Source organism: Lipophrys pholis (genome assembly GCF_963383615.2).
Source record: "Lipophrys pholis genome assembly, chromosome: 7".
Classification (NCBI taxonomy): Eukaryota; Metazoa; Chordata; class Actinopteri; order Blenniiformes; family Blenniidae; genus Lipophrys; species Lipophrys pholis.
The window spans coordinates 2,488,027-2,503,642 of NC_137638.1; the positions used below are offsets into that span (position 1 = coordinate 2,488,027).

The following is a 15,616-nucleotide window of genomic DNA, read 5'->3' on the forward strand; positions in this document are numbered from 1 at the left end:
AAAGGCTGAAGTCACGGCGCGAGAGAGAGAGAGAGAGAGAGAGAGAGAGAGAGTAGCTAACTGGAAACGTGGCGACGATGAGCTCGTATGGAGGAATTGGTATACATGAAGACGTGACAAAACAAAAACCAAAGAAAACCCCTTCTTGTACTGTCAGTCGGACTTTAAAGTCACTTCAAAGTCAGACTGAACTTGTTCCACGTTTGTCTCAAGCGTCTTTAATTCCTCTCATTTCTCCTAATTAATTTCCTGTTTACAGATCAGATGTGTCTCACGTGCACGTTTTCCAGAAAAAGAGAAGAATTTCACATGTGTGTCTAGTTTTGGCCGACTCCAGGGATTGGATGGAGGGAGGAGAAAGAGGAGAAAGAGGAGGGGGAGGAAGAGGGGGGCTTTCCTGAGTCTTGTGCGGGAGGAAAAGTGGTACGGATGGAAAAGACATTAGTGGGACGGAGTTGTCCAGGAAAGGTGAAGTGGGCCTCAAGTTGTTGCAACACGGAGAAAAGAGAAAATACTTCAACTGGGACTCGCCGTTTCAAATTTTCCGTCACTGCGGGAGGATTTCTTCATTAAAAGCGCTGCTGTGCTCTAGAAACGCTCAAGAATCAGCGCCTGTCTCTCAGTAGTGCAGCTGTCATGTCACGTTAAATTACAACTACAAAATAGAAAAAAAGGATGAAACTGTGAATTCTGTCCAGCAGGATTATACTGTATAGTTACACTAACTGTATGTGGAAGCTAAATCGATTGAATATTTTGTAGAAACATTGGTTTTGATTGAGAAAAGGTTGAAATCTTCAGGTAAAGAATTTAATACAGTCTCCTTCAAGCTTCTCAGAATATCACTGTATGTTGATGACGCCTGTATATCAGCAAGAGGCTGTCGAACGCTAATGAGAGGTCATGATTTTATATGTTAGATCACCTGTTTCAGGTTCTGTACATCCGAGTATTTGCTCCCCAAACTAGTGTTGTATTACCAGAGAAGGTCTTGGTGTCGAGCTCGGTCTCAAAACCTTAAAGTCTTGGTCTTGACTTAAAGGGCTATTATCCAAAATTCACTTCCTAAAGGTTTTCCAACAGTACTAATCGTCCCCATACCTGGACTGACGCCCCAGAAGTGAAGACAGTCTGTCCTCTCTCTCCCTGGCTTGTTTCAGTTTTTAAAAAGTGTGTTGCTCCAACCAGCCGATCAGAAATCAAACCCTATATAGTGTCATCGGGGGTTTAGCCAATCCCAATCAAAGTAGGCCCTCCCTTTGACTCCTCCCACAATTAGGAAGCTCTGCTCTGGCACATGGCACCACGAGAGGAAGTACTTCCTCCTCTTCCCAAGATGGGCATGTGTGGGCGGAGCCAGTCCAGCTCACACAGACACAGCAGATTCTGAATGCAGCTCCTATGATCCAATATTCAAATGGAGGAGAATCAAGGAGAAGAAATATACTTTGAATATGGCGTTTTTTGGAACAATGAGGCCATGTGGAAGAGTTGAAAAGCTGCATAATATGAGTGCTTCAAAGTCTTGGTCTTCAAATGCTCTGGTCTTGGTCTTGGGGTGTTCTGGTCTTAACATAAATGAGATTGTGAGATATGGGATTTTATATTTATTACTGTGTGTTAGACCAATGATTCTCAATCCCGATCCTCACGGCTCACGGCTGCAGCACATCTGATTGAAGTGAATGGATGATAATCAGACCCCTGCAGGGGCTCCATGACGGACCATTTATTTGGATCCTCCAGCACACGCCGGGGCAGGAAGACATGAAAAAAGCGCAGGGCAAAGCGGTATATCGGATCAGGATTGACTGACTGTGTGTGCCCCCAGAAGCTGGCAGACTGAGAGGCTCATTAGAACCAGATGAGAATATTTTACTCTGGATGTAATCCACTGAATTCGCACATCAAAGCCGGCTCCTGAAACATTCTGCAGGCTGCTTCAATTTAAGGGCAAAAACAAATAAAAAAAATCAGTCCAGTGGCGTTAAAGTCATACATGACATTTAGGCCTTGATATCTGAAAACGTTCTTCTGTACAGTCCTTCATGATGCTGCTGTAAGAAATGACTATCAAATAAAATGTGTTATAAGAGAAGGTCAATGTAGTTTATCACCTAAACATGCTCCTAAACAAGGTTTTCAAAGCAAATTAAAGAAAAGAGCAAACCAATAAAGTCCTCCATAAAAGTATTAATCCATGACTGTATTCAGTCAAAGAAACCAGCATTTACCAGAATATAAAGTGAGCTTAAGTTTTGCCACGCAGCAGGCAAATGTGACCGCAAGCTGCATTTATAGGTCATTTCTCTTCATTCCCCTCGTCTTATTAGGAACCACGTTACTAAAAATGCTTCCTGACGACCTCACCGGACTGAAGGTGGAACAAAAAGTGTGTATTCTCGCTATACTTTGATTCAAGGCGGCAAACATCAGAGAGTTTATTCAGTAAAAGCCAAAGGTGCAATTACATGACGTGTTTGAAATCCACGAGCTAAATCTAGGTAGGACTTTAAAGAAAGAGTAGAGTATGAAGTAATGCGAGTAACATCTTACTGGGGTCGTTGAAGTTTTAGTGAAATCATCGCTCTTTACTTTTTATAACATCTAAATACAGATGTGAAGCCGCAGAGCTGCTGTTTCTGTCTGTTCTGCTCGGTCAGTGCTCTGGTAGCTTTAGAATTAGCGTCATCCAACAGGAGTTTTCCCCCAGTGGAGCGCAGCTCTGTTACTATTACCCTGAACTCCTGTTTCCTGAGCTTTAATGTACGTAACACAAACTTCCGCCTGTATCCACAGTACTTCCAATTAGCAGTATGAGCCTTACATAAATGTTAGCTTCTGTTTCTAAGGACTGTTTGTTGATTTTGTTTCTGTTGCTGCTTCTTCCTGTTCACTTTTTATTTTTGTTCTGTTGCAATTAAAGTGGCATTTCAGTTTTTTTCTTGTCACAGCATCTTCCTTTCATTAACCACACCAAAATAACTTCAATCGAACTTTTTAGTCTTTAATATCACTTTACTCCTCAAAGCAATTGTTCCCAACCCGAGGTCTCAGAACCCCTTCGTCCACGGCCAAGTTTACGAAACGCAAAGTTTTTCATGTGAAAATGGAAAACGGCTCCTATGGTGGAACTTGGATGACGTCGTCTTAATAATTGTTTTGACACAGTACTTGACCTGACTCGAAAAACTGTCCTATACTTTTATTTTGAAGACTCCCGCTTTGGTGAATTGATACGAGACGCTTTTGTTTGCCGGTGTTTGGCTTCTTGAAATGTTTAGTAAAATCGGAGATTGGAGAAGGGATCCACAACGACTCCCTTCAACCTTTCACTCAGGTGTTGCTGGTTCTGTATTCCAGGTTCGTTGTAACAGAAAAGGAGTAAAAACAAACGACACTTTCCTTCTTCACCAGTCTCAGATTCCAATCGATGGGACCACATTTCTTTTTGCACTTTTTGACTGTTTCATGCCAAACATAGTATGAAACGGGACTCCGACCAGAAAGCTCCGGGATTGAAACGATTCTCCCACAGACATTCCGACACAGAGATCAGCCCCTGTGCGACTCGGTTCCTTACCGCTCAGGAACATGTGGTTCCCATTGAGACCCTCGACAGCTCTGCCAGCAGAAATCACCTCACATCCACCACGACATACCGAGACCCCCGGTTCACACACAGGGTGCCGCTCACATCCGCTTCTCAGAATTTCACTCCGTTTTTTTTTCTAGTTTTTTTTTTTTCAAGGTACTATCTGGTTTTCAAGACATTAAAAGGTTTCTGCTTAACTCCCAGGTTTTGTGTTGTGAATCGATGAATCCACCAGCTGTGGAGTGAACTCTGGATCATTTGTTAAAGCAGCCAAGCGTTTCCCTAATGCCGAGAATATTACCTCGCAGTGCGCGGCGCCTCGCTTCAAATCCATTAAAGGAGGTTTCTTTGGCCGCTGCAGTGAAAACAGATGTCGCACAAAGTTGTGACAACTGAGCTAAACTGGGGTGTGAATTAAAAACACAATGATCGAATGGAAATGAAGAGCTTTTATAGGCTGTTGCAACTGAAGTGGTTTGGTGAGTGGTTGCAGGGTCTGGGAAGTGGGCGTCATTTCTCAGGGCCCGTTTACGCGATTTCAAGTGAGAACGCAAAACGTTTGTTGTGTTTTGAGTGTCTGTATAGACGACAACGGCGCTCAGGGTCTCTGAAAATGCAACTTTTAGGAAACGGCTCCCAAGGTGGAACGAAAAACAAGTTTTTCTGGAAACAATCCCGGCCCATCTTTTTGTTGACGGTGGAAATGCTCCTGTGCATGTGCACTATGGCCGTGGTAAATAGTTCTTCTGTACATGTGCGTGTAGATAAACAATAACAACACTGGCGGCCTCCTCAGAGTCATGACTCCCATGATCCTTTGCCTTTCACAGTATTGCACTGTATCTACTACAGTAGAGCCACTGTCTGCAGCACTAACCACACGTTCCCATGATTCCTTGCCATTTGCAATAATATGCCGCACACACGTTTTGAGGTATGCCGGTGTCTTGATCTGTTGGAATTACAGAAACCACCTACAGAGCAGAAGACGCAGGTAGAGATGAAACATTTACAGCCTGTCTGAACAGCTTAAACAAATCTTTGTGCACACGCAGCTGCAATTGAGAAAACAGGCTGTAATTTAGCGTAAAAATTCTTCTCGGCAGAACAACGAGCGCTTGTTTGGTTCCACTTAAGAGAAAGTATTTCTTTGGAACCAGGGACGAGCATTAGAAGTGAGAAATCATGTTTATTAACACAATTTGAAGGAAACTTCTAGCTTCTAGCTTGTCATAAGTTTTTTAGGCTGTGCAAATACAAACAGTAACCAATAATGTGACAACAGCCAGGATCATTTTGGCTTTTCCAAATGGAATAAAGCCGATCATAACATTCTGCCAGCCACGTCATTGGTTGTGTCTGTTTTTATCTGTAATCTTGTGATTTTCTCCATAGAATGGATATTGTTTAATCTGTCTCTCCAGGAGGCCGTTATTAGCTTTTCTTGCTCTCACAAAAATGAATCAATCAGATCTTTCTCTATTATATCATCTTAATCCAGACTTAAGTTCCTATTTAATGTTCTAAATGTGTTATTTTGTGAAGTAAAACATAGATTTTCCTGCATTAGTCCAACTCCTGCTCGTCCGTTGACGCTGATGTTCAGATTGAGTGTTTTATTTAAGAATCCCAGAAGCTAAACGTCGGCATGAGACTGCGATGCCCCGAGGTAAAAAGACACAAAACATCGAGCAAAATGATTAAATGAAACCGGTTCAGAGCAGCCGAGTCGTAATCCACGGTACAAACCCGCTGAAGGGCTGACGGGGCGATTTATGATGCCTTACCGCGACATGGTTGAAGAAAGCAGAAGATTTGACCTCCAGGGCTCGTAGGGGAAAATATGACTACCGAGAGGAAAATGGGAGTTAGAAACTCCGCTTGGGGTGACTTCATGGCTGCTTGTACCCTCCTCATGAGGAAAGAGAGCAGTGAGAGAAAAAGAACTTTTCATCGCTACCTGTCAAAGCTCAAAAACGAACCAAACTGAGCACGTCATGAATACCAAAGGTGGACAAAAGGCTCCGACCATCTTGGCCTCACTGTGAGAACTGAGTACTGACAGATACACTATTGTGTTGCTCTAATAAACCAACGCTATAGACCGATTTTTGTTCCTTGTAAAAATCTTTTAATAACCAGCAGTTGAGCACATTCGCACCAGAAATAGCTCAAACAATCACAACCCTCCTCCATGAATACGAATCTGTCTGTGCTGCTCCAGTGTCCCACTTAAGTTTACTTTTCCCAGTGAACCAATCAGAATGTCCCTCAGTCCTCGCAAGTTTCCAACAGCTGTTTTCATCCGTTCCTTGGTGTTGAATAAAATAAAATAAAATAAAATAAAATAAATAAATAAATAAATAAATAAATAAATAAATAAATAAATAAATAAATAAATAAATAAATAAATAAATAAATAAATAAAATTAAAATTAAAATTAAAAAAAAAAAATAATAATAATAAAGAATAAAATAAAAAAAATAAAATAAAATAAAAAAAATAGATTTAATTTGGAGGTGCGTTTCAGGTCACCCAAGGTCACCTTGCAGAGAATAAGACCATAAAACATCATATTAAAAAAACTAAATAAAAAATGAGGTTGAGGAGCCTGACTGGGTCACTGTTGGACTTTGGCAGCTTTCTGCCAAACGCCACATTTCATAAGCCTCACATTTTAAAATGGAATGAAAAGCATCACAGGTCGCACCTCAAGAATACTCAGTTACTCCTGCATCAACAGCAGAGCCACAGTCCCCCTCAGACACACACACACACACACACACACACACACACACTCACACACACACACACACAAACAGAGGAAACACACTGTGTAAATAAACGTGGCAGAGGAGCGGGTGGTAAACAGTGACAGAGCTCATCGTCGGCAGTCTGTCAGTGTTGTTTACCATCCAGCTGCTAAATATAAAGAATCGCGCAAACCTCAGACTGTAAAAGAAAACATTTATAGCATCACGTGTTTTTATTTCTGAGCTCTGAACGAGAAGATTTTCTTTCCATCCAAACAGAACGGAGCACATGTCAAAGGTCAGCTGCAGCACGTGTGTGCGGGAGCTCGTGTTTCTTCTCCCTCTTAGCTCACGCTCTGGGTATTTCCTGTGCGGTCGCTCATTGTGTTCAGCTCGCCGTCACCTGGGAAGCAGGCGGTGCCTCTAGATGAAGCCCACTCATCACCTCAGGCCACCAGAACCCCGCAAACAACGTGACATCACTGGCGAGTCAGCAGACGATAAGGGTGCTGGGCGGCAGAGCCGGCGGCCCGTGTGACTTGTTCTCGTGAATGGAAAAGCTGAGTGTGGCGTTCAGCTGTTATCCTCGCCTGACTCCAGACGTCTAGACCGCTCCCGCCGCACTGCGCTCAACCTTTTGTCTCTGCAGACCGCTGTGCAGGAAGTCAGGAGGACGTCTCCGCTCCCAGCGGGCAGACTTAAAGGGGGAATGATTATCTTTTCTTAAACATCAAAAAGTGCTTCCAGGTCTTGAGGGAGAATGGATGCATTTGTGAAGAAGTCATACAAAGCCTTTGTGCCTCCGGGGGGAAACAGTGTAAAGCCTGATAAATGCCTTCAAGTTGTGTTTCTCAAGTTGGGAAGCTTTTAGGCCCCTGCAGACTCCCGTAAGAACCCATAGGAACAAGAAGAAAAGCTCGACTGTGACATGTGAGATATGAAAGCATTTTTTTCCGGCAGGAGAGTTCAAACTCCGAGAAGGAGCTGTCGAGCTCTCAGGCCACGCCCCCTCACGGCAGGCGTTTTAACTTTTCAGCTGAAAGGCTTATTTCTCACTTCAAATGTTTTCAGAAATACATTTCGCTGAACTATTTCAGTAATAAAAGAGAAAGTTTGTGTCCCAGCCGCCATGTTGGTCTGGTCGTAACCACAGGAGCTCGCAGCTTTGAGTGATGCGTTCAGGTGCATCACGTATGTTCGCCCTCCGACATGTCAACGAGCTGCGGGGCTCTAACAGCTCAATTTGTCTGGCAGGACCAGAGCTCATATCGATGCCAACTAGGTAGGTCAGGTAGCTACGTCACTGTGTGAAACACTGAGCAGGGAGTGTCACCATGGCAACAGATGCTGATCTCCTCCACGAGGCGCCTCTGTCATCCGCTTTGTATGGGACATTTCTTTGCAGTTTTTAGGGATTTATTTGGAAACGGGTAGCCGTTAACGTCCAAAAATCAAATCGACTGGTCCTTGGATGATGACAAATCATGCAATTCGGGTGAGTAGTTTTTGCACAAAGTTGGTCAAATACATACATACATACAAACCAATAAATAAATAAATACATGCAGACAGAAACATAACCTTCTCAAACCAGATTTCATTGGCGAAGGTAATTAGCTAATCACATAAGTTTTGTGAGTCAATCGTGATTAATTACACTTTTTGTTCATACTGGAAATTGTGTCAAAGTGCAATGAAACATCAGTCAGACTTTCACCCTATTTATATTGCATATAAATATATCAAGATAAAAGACTGAGCTGTTAAAGAGCAAATTTGCATTTTCTTTTTTGTTTTCTTTCTTATTAATTCCGTTAAATATCTTCTTTGTCTTTAGCTCAGTTTTTGGTCTCTAATGAGTCCCGTGGTAAATCTGTGGTACTTGTGTTGCAGTGTTGAGCAGGTCGCGTTCACAGCGATGTGAGGCGGACGAAAGCGAAGCACGACATTAAAGTTTGGGAAGTCCTCATTACTTTTACACATTGTTAGTTCAACAGCACCAAACGCCTCCCCTTTAACAAGCTCTGGAAGCCCAGGAGCTTGGAGTAGAGTACTTTATTCAATAATAACAAGCTGTAAATTCTTCCAGTTGCTTTTGGGAACAGATATGGAATCTCTGTCGGAGTTGGCCACACATTTTGAGGACGATATAAAAAGCCAGGAGGTCTGTACTCTCCAACAAAACAGAGGAGTGGGTGAGAAAGTTAGTTCTGGTCTGCAGTTTGCTCATAACGTTGGAATGTGGATTCATGAGGCCGGCACCGTGAGCAGAAAGATAACATTCTGCCTGTGGCGGCAATTAGCTCCCAGCCTATTGGCTGGCCCACAAAGCGACGCTCTGCGGGGGCCTTTAAAGCTCCGGCCAGACGATTCTGACAGTTACAAGGGCAGAAACTAACAATTATCCCGTTAACTTCACTTTCACTGACACTGTTTTCCCCCCAGCAGGATATTGAGAATGGGCTGTTTTTAAGAGAAGGAATTAGGAAGGGTTATTGACCTAAACTTTATAAATGTGTCTCCATAGGAAGAACTGAGGAGATTTATCACAAAAAAAAAAAGCTAAATCAGTAGTACAACTGCACAATGTTTTTGTCAGAGGTTTCAAGTGAAAACGCATCGTTTTGCTTTTTCGTTTCGGAAACTTTTTCTGAAACACTGAAAACGATGTAGTTAATATGCCACGCTATGAGTGCTGTCGGTAGTTTTTTTGTAATGAAGCCACACACACACTCACACTCACACACACACACACCCACACACACACACACACACACACACACACACACACACACACACACACACACACACACACACACACACACACACACACACACACACACACACACACACACACACACACACACACACATGCAGCAGAGAACAATATGTTTTAAACAATAACAATGGGAGAACACCGACATTCTTGTGGACAGACGACCAAGTTGGATTGTTATTACGGTGACTGTCAAAATAAAAGAACCAAGTGCAAGGAGAATATGGACTGGGAGTCAAGACACTGAGGAGGCTGCCATTGTTGTTATTGTTTATGTACTCTCACATGTACAGAAGAACTATTTACTACGCAGTAGTCAACAAGGAGACTGTCCCCAAGCGTTCCCAGGACGTCTCATTTTTCGCCCGTTCACTCAGCGACAGAGCCCGAAACGTTTTCGAAAAGCTCCACCTTGGTAGCTGTTTCCAAAAAGTTGCGTTCTCAGTAGCATCAAGTATCGTTGTCGGCGAAACGGATACCTAAAACGCAACGGGAGCTTTCACTGTATACATGGGGGCGGAGTCTGGGGAACAAAAACAATTCAGGGGATGAATTTGGGGGATTTGCAGGAACCGTTGCCATGACGATGTAAAGTTGCAGGATATGCAATGTAGGAGTATATCACGAAGCTTTGGCCACCATTGAAGTCCTAAAAGTCTTCTCCAAATTGAACATTTTATCCATATTAGGCCATTCACAAAAGGAATCAACATTTTAATCTGTGTAGAAGCTCCAGCTGAACGTCCCGACAGGCTCTGACCCAGATCTTTTTTTTTTTGTTTTATCTTCAACCTGTTCAAACTGACGTTCCTACAAACAGCTGCCTGTTCTGTAGCTTCGCTTCACCGGGTTGTTGGGTGTTTTCCTCTCACATATTTCACACCACTTCAACACACACAAACAGTTTACTTTAGTGGCTTTGGGAGGTTGGAGTCGCTTCTGCATGATTCCCAGTCAGAACAAACTGAGCCGACACGAGTTGACCTTTGAAGAAGGACTGTTTTTGAAAAGGACTTCATGAGTTCTTAATAAATTCAATGCAATATTCAAAATATGACTTAGGAGAAGACAAAGAATGTTATATAGTAATTTTAGTAGAAGTATATCCAATTTTCAGATAAATCTTGTTTAAAATGAATCTTTGTCATGTAATTATTATCCAGATATTTCCACTCTCGCACACTTCCACTGATCCAAAGGCAGGAAAGTTGACAAAACCATTATTCTTTTAGGGAAAGTAAATCAAATTCTCTGATGCGTCTTTTGTTTTAGGCGAGTCTTTTTTAAGTAGCTGCTCACTGGAGGTCACTTCCCTCCACTTTGACACACTTCCACTGAGCCACAGGCGGGACAAGGTGTCAACATCAGACCCCCTAAAGGACAGAAGCTTCACGTCGTGTCGGCTTTACCTCCACATGGTTGGGCAGCGTGTTGACGAACTTAAATCCCGGGATCCTCTTGTCGCTGCACACCACGCCCACGTCTTCGCTGTGTTTGCAGTCGGAAACGCCGATGCCGTTGGACGGGCAGAGAGCTAACGTCTTTTCTTTGCCGGTGCAGTGCAGATTGTCAAACCAGATGGGTCCTGAGGAGAGAAGGGAGAGATTAATCATCGTTTTCATGGTGGAGCAACAAAAAAAACCCCAAAACAGGCAGTTCTCTGGAAGGTGAGGTTGGATTTTCCGGAAATATTTTCCCAATTTCTAAATAATCCCACTGGAAGCTCACACACTGGGGTGATTTCATGTCGAGCTGGAACTGAGAGAAGAGAGTGAAAAACACTGAGTCACCTTCTCCTTTTCCGTATTTGGAGGACGGAGACCAGGACACGGCCTCCAGGTAGCCGAGCTCCCGGCACACCACCTGCGCCGAGTGGATGTTGAAGTCGTCGTCGCAGACGGTGCCCCACTCGCCGTTGTAGAAAACCTCCACTCGGCCTTCGTTGTGCTTCCTCTTGTCTCCCGCCAGCCGGAGCTGGATCCGGGGCGTGTCCGGCGCCAGCAGGGGGGCGCTGTACTGCTCCTGCTCCGGCTCGGGGTAGCCCGGCGGGTAGCCCGGCGGGTAGCCCAGGTGCTCGTACTGGGCCCCGCTCAGCCGGAGCAGCGCCAACAGGAAGACCGTGCAGCGGGGCATTATGAGGGCGGCGGCCATTTTGCTTGAACCTGACAAGGTGGAGGAGGAGAGAGCAGCTCATTAAAATTACTTGGCCGCTCGTCTCGGATATTGTTTATTCCAGAGACACCAAACTGAAAGAACAGGAAGGAGACGGACTTTGGAGGGACACTTTCACACGCGAAGGTCGAAGTGAAGCTAGATAACATCCACAGGTGACGTCACATTGCATTGTGGGAATGAAGTTTATCAGCAGTGCTGGAGACAATTAGGCTTCTCTGTGAAATCAGGTTTTTAATTTCATCACATTTGCAATTCATTTTTTTACACACGTGTTCTCTTTTCTGATATATTTCAATCTGCCAGCCACTTTCTTTCACTCTTGATGTCAGCCATGATGAGCAGAGCTGCAGGAGCAACGGTACCAATTTGACAAAAAAACAAAACAAATAAAAAACGGGATATCCTGGACATGTTCACATTGATCACAATTTAAAATAAAAGAAAATCTATAATGAACAACAAAGTAAAACCGTGTAATCTCAAAGTTTTTCTCTCCAGACTGATATTGGCAGAGAATCTCTTAGCATTGGCGTGCACCCTCAGGTTAATGCTTTAATGCTAATGCTATTTCGCCAATGATAACATTAATGTTCACTACTTTAGAATTGAGTATTGCTAAAAATCGGTTTCGATGTTGCATCGCGTTCTATATTCCATTGTAACAGTGCAACACCTAGTGGACAAAGATGGAATTTTGGCTTTGAATTCTAAATTTGCGGTTTTATTCTTCTCTGCATGTTCATCCCAATTTTAGGTCACAAGTTGGACATTTCAGTATTTATTTAAATGTTTCAGATTCCCTTGTTATCAATAGCTGATCAAATTATCCTAAAATACCGATGAAAAGCAGGATTGTAGTCTTACATCTGGATGTTGAAAGTAGTTCCGGTCCCCTGTAGGAGTGCTGATAAGTGGCCAAACTACCACACAGATGAAATATTAAGTCACAATTCAAAGCCTGACAGGGTGTATTGTTGCCGAAGAGCACGCAGCCATAACCGCCCACTTGACTCATCAACAGCTGTGTTTCCACAAAATGCTAAAAGCTGAAGCTCCTTTTGTGTCAGAACATCTGGCGGGACGGGGATGATCCATCAAGCGCCGGGCTTTCTGCTCCCCTGGTTGTAACGTGGCAGCGGTTACACAAGCTGGAATCAATGCACACATTACAGAATGAACACATGGAATGAGGGACGGAGCCCCCGGGTCGGCGCCGCACGGTGTTGTCGTTGCAAAACAGCGTGAAAAGTCACAGTTAACGTTCAGCGCGCGCGCGGGGTTTTAGGTGTGGCATGTGTCAAGCAGGGGACGAAGGTGATGAAGACATTTCGGGAAGGATGCGCGAAGCCGCTAAAACCACGTCGTGACCAAACAGATCGGTTTGAGAGTTCTGGCTCCGATTAGTGGAAAACAGAATGTCAAGAACTCCACTGAGCCAGAAACCGTGAAACATGAAACCGCCGCTGCTTCTCAAAAATCCTGACAGTTGTGAAACGCCAACCTCCCCCCCCAACTCCACCCATAACCCCCCCCCCCCCCCTCGAAAGAAATCAAAACGTGCTCTAGAGATTAGTTACAAAAGAGTTTCTGCCGCATGAACGTGACTCCTGCTTTTGAAGGCGTTCTTGCTCTTGTTTTCACCTTCATGTCAGACGGGCGAGTCCCACCTGCTGCTGGAGGGAATCCCAGCAGTGGCCCAAAAGGTCAAGATGTCAGTTTATCAGAATGTTGAACCGTGTCTCTTCTTGCCCTTTTGAAGACCTCCAGACTTCAAGCACACATGGAGGGGGAAAAAGAAAGGGTCTTTTCCTCTCCTCCATAATGACTCCCAACAAAGTTTTAAAAGTCAATCTATATTAAAAAAAAACCTATTTGAAACGTGATGCATGTGCAGCGGACTTCTATTTTGTTTGAGTAACTTTGCAGATGAAGATTTAAGCTTGTGAGACTGAAAATAAATAATGTAAAAAGACAATAAAAATCCTCATTTGGAGAAACTGGAGCCCAAAACTGTTGTTTTTAAAAACAGTCATTTGCATTAGTCAGTTCATAACAACAACAACAACATCCAACGTTTTGTAAAACAAAGCAAGATGTGACATTTAAATTCATAAAGTATAAACCAGTGAAAGTGCTGCAGGGTCTGAAAGCATCAGTCTCAAAAGCAAAATGGATCAAAAATAAAAAACAAAAAGTTGTAATCTGGGTGTTAACTTACTTGTTCTTCCTTTTCCTCCTGAAGCTGCAGAGAGAGAGAGAGAGAGTCCCGGACTGGAGAAGTCCTCCTCTCCTCCAGCCGCCCCCTGCTTTCTAAACTCCCCCCACCCACCGCCCCTCCACCGAGCAGCGGTCCGCGGCGGACCCGCCCACAGGCGCCCTCCTCCGGGGAGAGGTCAGCGGAGGGTCCGGCCCGTCGGGACGTGGAAGTCTGCGCGTCCCAGGAGCTGGAAAACACGCTGCTTTCAAGGACTGTCGGAAAGAAACCACATAATTAAGAAGGGAAAGAAAAGAAAAAAAAAGAAAAAGAAAGGCGCCTCTTATAACAGAGCTGAGTCATTTGTTTGTTTGTTTTTTTTAACTTATTTCTTTAAAGGTGATTTTCACAAAGTTTTAATAAAACAACATTTAATACTTTTTAAACGGTATTATTGTTGTTGTTGTTATTATTAGTCTGGTATATCTTTATTTTGGACATTTGCTAATAAAATATAATAAAACAAATTCTAGTACGAATAATAAAATGAGAAAAATATATTAATAATCATAACAATAACAATAATAGTATCAATAATCAATAATTAATACATGTCTGAAAAGGAGTAAGTAATATGCTTATCCATTATTTATGTTAAATATGATTTGATGATTTGAAATTGGTGAGTTTGTGCCTCTTTTTCATATTATGAACATTTAGGTTGTTTTATTATTTGATGTTATTTGGAATAACTCTTATACATTAAGGCAGGAGCTCCCAAACAGGGCCGTGCCGTTCTATGAAACTACAGATTCATTTATTTATTCAGTAATACCCTGCAGTTTGAGAGTGTAATTAACCATGCACTATATATGCACAACAATCTGTGTAGGGATGCGTCAATACCACTTTTTTGAAGGACGAGTACAGTTACAAGTACTAACCTTTAGCTACTTACTGATACTGAGTACTGGTTCTTATCAAATGACATAAAGCCTTATTCATGCTCCATATGCAAACGATATGCGAAAATACAGCATGAGAAAATGTTGTATTTGATATACTTTTTATTTTGGTTAATTTGATACAAATCAAAAGTTATGTTAGTTTCTTTTTTTTCCAATATGTATGTAAAAAGATTGAATAAACACTCCAGTTTCACAAAAATAAAATTTCGTGACAATTCCATCTTTACAGGATTAAGAAATAGAGCAGGGTAAATCTTAATAACATGCTGTGATGTAAGGTTCAGTTCATCAGTGGATCTGAACTCTCAGCTCTGCTGCCACCTTGTGATGAGTTCTTCAAATTAAAGTTACGTGGCAGATTTTTTCAGAAATATAATTTTATATAAATTTAGGTATCTCTATTTTACTGGAATCATTTTTCTGCCAACTTTTTAGTTCTACGTCTTACTTTTTCAGGCAATTGTCTGTACTTTCTACTCTTTAATTTTAAATAAAAACCCTCATTACTCCTATTTCCTGTTTTTAACTTATTTTTATTCTTTTGTAAGCGTTCTAAAAAACAAACAAACAAACAACAATGACGACGACCTAATAAATCACACCCTGATTGGCTGAGAAAGTCGAGATCCTCGGCCCCTGAACATGAATCACGATACAAATGACGTCACACGCCAGGAAGCAATTACTGGGAGCCAGCCAGTCCTGTGCACGTATGCAAATTAGCCACGCGCCAAACAGGAGTCAGACTAAAAATGGCTACCAGGCTAAAGCTGAAGCAGAGTGTGTCCCCGGCAGACTGTGAGTTCACCTCCGGAGAGGAAGAAGGTGGTGCAGCACAGTGGAGCCGCTCGCTAACGGAGCAGAGACTTTACCTGAAGACCAGCAGCCGCTGAGCTAAAGCTAATGTTAGCTGCCACCGCCGCTAGCACAAGACAACCGCTGCTTGGACAACCAATGGAAAGACCACAAGCTAAGAGGCTATTTTTTCTTCATTGTTCTTCAATCGTTCAGGGACTGAATTGTGATGATAGAATGGACTGTCCTTTCCGGTGTTTAGGATTAACTGGTTTCCATGTTAACTGATGACAAACTTCTTTCAGGGTCCATTGCAGCTGCTAGTAACTGCAGGTGTTAAAACTGGATTTAAACATCAT

At 42.9% G+C, this 15,616-nt stretch overlaps 1 protein-coding gene across 2 annotated transcripts in view; it reads right to left on the reverse strand.

Annotated features, from left to right (window-relative positions):
• Positions 1-13,606, reverse strand: part of loxl2b (lysyl oxidase-like 2b) — a 37,589-nt gene extending 23,983 nt beyond the window's left edge. Inside the window, exons 1-3 of one of the 2 annotated variants that reach the window (XM_080467401.1) lie at positions 13,519-13,606; positions 10,916-11,287; positions 10,535-10,710 (exon numbers count right to left, since the gene is read on the reverse strand). In XM_080467401.1, coding sequence (XP_080323527.1) covers positions 10,535-10,710; positions 10,916-11,276 — 537 coding nt within the window. In that variant the 5' untranslated portion in view covers positions 11,277-11,287; positions 13,519-13,606. Of the gene's footprint in view, positions 1-10,534; positions 10,711-10,915; positions 11,288-12,941; positions 13,069-13,518 lie in introns of those variants that run through there. The other variant, XM_080467402.1, reaches the window with a different exon arrangement.
• Positions 13,607-15,616: the final 2,010 nt, after the last annotated feature.